The 4,725-nt window shown below is 36.2% G+C and overlaps 1 protein-coding gene across 2 annotated transcripts; it reads right to left on the bottom strand.

Annotated features, from left to right (window-relative positions):
- Window positions 1-534: 534 nt before the first annotated feature.
- On the bottom strand, window positions 535-4,518 carry LOC139890850 (uncharacterized). Of its 2 annotated transcripts, none has more exons than XM_071873780.1 (5): window positions 3,767-4,518; window positions 2,878-3,488; window positions 2,673-2,762; window positions 1,081-1,785; window positions 535-940 (listed from the first exon to the last, which is right to left on the bottom strand). In XM_071873780.1, exons 1-5 carry the CDS (start codon window positions 3,855-3,857, stop codon window positions 812-814), a joined length of 1,626 nt encoding a protein of 541 aa, XP_071729881.1. In that variant the 5' UTR covers window positions 3,858-4,518; the 3' UTR covers window positions 535-811. The 2 variants fall into 2 exon arrangements, with proteins under 2 accessions (XP_071729881.1, XP_071729880.1); XM_071873779.1 differs by having other exon boundaries at window positions 1,072-1,785; window positions 3,767-4,516.
- Window positions 4,519-4,725: the final 207 nt, after the last annotated feature.

Genomic DNA, 4,725 nt, shown 5'->3' with positions numbered 1-4,725 from the left:
CCTTCACCACTCCTCTGTCACAGGTATTGTGGTATCCTTTGGCAGCGTCCTCTTGTTTATCCTCTTGTTTTGCGATCGCGTTCCCGTTCGGGATCGCGTTACAAATTTGAGATTTGAAAACCTCGAACCAAACAGAAGATAGGATTTCAAATCCTGTGGGATTTCAAATCCTGTAGGATTTCAAATCCTGGAAATTGAAATCCACGAACTAAACGCCCCCTTAGCGTATTTCACATGCATCATCATTAGCTCTAGAAGTCTTTTGGCAGCACGTGTGATGCGCATGTAAAATGTATGCGTATCATTATCTCACATTTATCACAGAACCAATCAAGCGCATTAATTAGGTCAACCTTTATTCCAAATAATCATTATAGACTTTTACATTGTCATGAAAAACTCTCTTGAAATGATTGATCATAAGTTTGCCCATTGTGGATGTAATCATCATGTAAGATTATGAAATGACCGTATCTTTAGTCGTTTCAATCAATCCAATTATCATTGGTTGAAAAAAAAAAAAAAAAAGGCATGGAGAGAAACATATATAAGTAAATTTCTTGGTTTTATGCCCAAAACCATAAGCTGCTATGTTGATTTTAAAAGTAAAAAAAATACCAAATTTCTTTGCACAACCAAATCAATTTCCCAATCGAACAGCATGCAAAGAACCAAAAAACCTAAATCCTACTCTCTTTTTATCTCAAACCCCTATAAGAAATCGCCCAAACAAGAGACCACAAAAAAAATTTCAATCTTTTTGAGATTTCATAACCATCAAGTCCCAAACTTGATGTACCAATGTACTAGCTCAAGATTCCACCTTAGTAGTAGTCTCATGTAAAATGCCTCCATTTTTTTCCATCTGCAAGTTGTGGGGCATCAAAGACTCCAGCTTTGTTCCTTTGAAAAAATTCAAAGCCGTATTTGAATTCATGTACTGCATTGATCAAAAACACAAAACTCATGGTCAATTTCTTCAACATTAAAATTACCTACCTACCCTTTTATCAACCACTACATTCCTAATATTTTACCTTACTTGCCTTAAAATAAAAGGATATATTTTACCTTACTTACATCCCTGTAAAAAGAATTTATCTCTTCTTCTGTAAGCCCTTCTTCTTCTTCAGCAGTTTCCTCCCAACCCAACGATCGCAAGAATCTAGCCTCTTCTTCCTCCGAGTACATAATAACGTCAACACTTGAATTATCCTTACCGTTATTACTATATCTCTGAGTCTCACCATTGCAGCTCGAATCATCCTTATTTTCATCAGAAAATTGGGCCCCACAAGGCATATCCAACGCTTCCATTGGACCATCCTCGGTCCCACCAGCTGGACCGTTGGTCAACTCAGATGAACCAGTAACCGATGAGTTGTCAACTAAAGATTTCTTCCTCATAAGGTTAAAAAAGTCATGCCGGCTTTTAGCTTGAAGGGATGGTTTCTTCTCTACACAAGGTTTGCGCTCAACAACAATGGTTGCAACATCGTTGTTTCTGAACGAAGCAGATCCAACGACAGCAATTGGGCTATTTGGTACATTACTGCCAGCTGTCGGGCTTGAGCAAGAGGTCTCATTAACAGTAGGAATGCTAGAACCATTTCGTGATGGCTTGAGAATTTGGAGTTTTCCAACAGTGTGTGGTGATAATGATGATGGGGATGATGATGATGATGCCTTGCTGACATCAGATTTCACAGAGACAAGTCTAGGTAAAGAACTTTGATGCTGCAATTGCCCAAACTTAAGCTTCGGCTTATCAGACAAGCTCGAGGCCTAGAAAAAAGGTTAGAGAAAATTAGACAAATTACGACTCTACAAATAGCTGATCTTGCAAATGAGAAACAAATACTTATATCTACATATGAAATATGCATAGGCTGGAATATAATTAAAAAAATGAATGTATATCCAAAGGTTATATCAAACAAGTCAAACGCGCAAACTAATCTTCTGTTATAAACCAAATCCAATTCAAGGTCCTTCACAAGAGTTCTGTAGAGTAGAGCAATAACATAATAATCTTATAAAATCAGACAATATTGACAACCAGATATAGATTAAAAGTTTACGATAAGTATAGAAGAGAGATTCACTTGTATAATAAAAAAGAAACAACCTTTAGATAACAATTTCATACGGATCATATCATAAGATAAAAGTCTGGATACTAAGATTTAAAGATGTATATCCGGGAGTGCACTAGTATTTGTATGGTATAACTTGCGTTGAGAAAAAAACATTACTAGTTAAAGAATTGGACACTATGCACAAAAAACTTGAGCTACACAACTAGAGATATAATGCTATTTGTATTTGTATGGTTGAAATGTTGTACAGTAACAGATTTTGTAGTTCTTTCAACAAACATACTTATTCACTTGGCGTAGAACAAGCAAATAAGCAACATAAAGGGTTGCTATGCTAAAAAAAGAACCAAAGGGCATTTGGCTCGGCGGTATCAAGGAGCCCCTCTGACCTTGAGGTCATGGGTTCGAGTCCCGTTTAGGACATTATTCGTGTAAAAATTATCCAGAGTGCGTGAGTTTGCCGTTCTAGAAAAAAAACTATGCTAAAAAAGGCAGACTACATATATTGACAACAATCAATGAAAAAAGTAACGGGTATTTTAGAGATCTCAACGCAGGTCAAATAACTATTACCGAGGCTTTAGGCATCGTAGGAGTCATGGGAATTAACTGCCTGGATTGCTTCACTGCAAGCTCTTCAAGCCTTTGAGTTCCAACAGATAACTACCAACAAAACAGAAACAGATATTAACAACCGACCCACACTAGGGTGTCCTAAAGTCGCAAGAATTAAGATAATCTGTTCCAAAAGTCAATCGAAACAATCCCTTTGAAGTACCTGGGGAGCAGTCTGAGCACGAGGAGGACCTTGAACCAAAGTTTCAGCCATATTCCGACCCGTTATCACAGTACTAGTTCCAGATATCGAACCAGGTTGAACCGTCTGTTGAACCGAAACGTTGTTTCCGTGACCCCTAACCGTCACAGGCACCTCTGCAAGAGCCGAGGTCCACACATCACCACCGATCGATAAACTCTGAACAACACAACTCAAACCGGAAGACGTCACGTCACCATTTTTCGGAGGCGGCAGACCGTTTTCTAATTTCAGAGACGGAAAATCACTCTCCAATGAAATCTTTCCGTAACTATTATGATCTTTTTTTTCTTTCTGTGGCCATGATTCACCACATTTAACAGAAAGATTCGATTGTGAACGCCTTAATCCGCCCGCCTCAAACCTACTCGGCAAACTACTAGCTAACGGATCAGAATACTTATAATCCCGGCGCCTTACACTATCCCTATCACGGTTCCGTCCAAAACTACTATAAGACCTTGAACTTACACCATTACTAGAAGAGCGACGAAAGTACGATGAAGTAGTGGTACGTCCTAAATCTTTATCATATGACTTATTTCTCAAAGTTTTAGATACACCTTGATCATCTACAGCAACAAAATAACATCTTATAAGTATTATTATTTATTTATTTTTGGCAAAAATAACGATAACATTAGAACGGATCCAAAGATCAAACAGTACAACCGATACAAAAGAATCCAACAACGAGCCCTAATCCAACTAAACCAACCAAACCAAACGGCTCACTAACAGGGGTGAACATACCCGTTTAATCTTATAAGTACTGAACCTAAATATACAAGCAAATTAATAATGTAATATCGAGATTGTGCAAAAAGACATATAGGAATACAAGAAGTACCAGTATGCAATGAAGATTGATGAGATATAGTTGTTGAGCTTGCACCATTCTTTAACCATTCGGGTACGAATGTAGGCTCTGTTTTTTCCATAATTGGTACTAAACATTATACAAAAACAACCCAATGTGCATTGTAGTATTTATGATGATCATAAACTTCAACAACACCCAAAAACAAAAGGATTGAACATACTCACAAGACCCTCATCTTATTAATAAGTTCAATCAACACATCCAATAAACCAAAACAAACTTATTATATCATCAAAACCCACAATTTAAAAAGCACCCATTTATTTATTAACAATACTTCAGTCCCATTACACAATTATTAAACCCTAATGCTCAAAACATCACAATAGCCAAACAGAAAAAACCTAGGGTTTGTTATTGTTCTTGTTCTATCAGTTTAGTACCAGCACAAACTGGCAAAATTAACACATAGATATTCTAAAATTAACAAAAATAACCGAAAAAAATAGCTAAAACCACATTAACGTTGAAAATTAATGAAAACCCTAATTAGCCGCCCCTGTTTTCTTTGTTTTTATAGTCCGATTTAGCTATTGTTTCGTATAAAATTATGGTCTTTTTCTAATAAAGTAGGGGACTTTAAAACGTTTATGCACGTGAATAGAGAAAAAGAGTATTAACTGTGTGTTAAAACAAGGTTTAATTAAGATAAAATTGATTTATCTTCCTGTGTGTTTTTGGGTGAGAAGGAAGACGAAGAAGGGGATTTAGGAAGTTTTTTTTATTTTAATTTTTTGGTGGGGGTCGGTCTTTTTGTTGTGGGGATGAGTTTGTTATGTGACGATTAAAATTGAGCAAATTTGTTAAAAGTACACTTTTTCCTTTTATTTTCAAAAACCTTTATTTGTAAGTAATTATTATCTTTTCAACATGAATCATGATTATCTTTTCAACATGAATCATGATTATTCCTGGATGTATCTATC

This window comes from Rutidosis leptorrhynchoides, chromosome 2 (assembly GCF_046630445.1).
Source record: "Rutidosis leptorrhynchoides isolate AG116_Rl617_1_P2 chromosome 2, CSIRO_AGI_Rlap_v1, whole genome shotgun sequence".
NCBI lineage: Eukaryota > Viridiplantae > Streptophyta > Magnoliopsida > Asterales > Asteraceae > Rutidosis > Rutidosis leptorrhynchoides.
This window is presented reverse-complemented; position numbering and strand designations above follow the sequence as displayed.

Excerpts from the sequence above, each read along its gene's own strand:
- LOC139890850 (XM_071873779.1), bottom strand. The coding sequence starts at position 3,857 with ATGGAAAAAACAGAGCCTACATTCGTACCCGAATGGTTAAAGAATGGT. Across the intron at positions 2,763-2,877 it reads GTGCTCAGACTGCTCCCCAG|TTATCTGTTGGAACTCAAAG; the intron begins GTACTTCAAAGG and ends TTTTGTTGGTAG. Across the intron at positions 1,786-2,672 it reads CTACGATGCCTAAAGCCTCG|GCCTCGAGCTTGTCTGATAA; the intron begins GTAATAGTTATT and ends CCTTTTTTCTAG.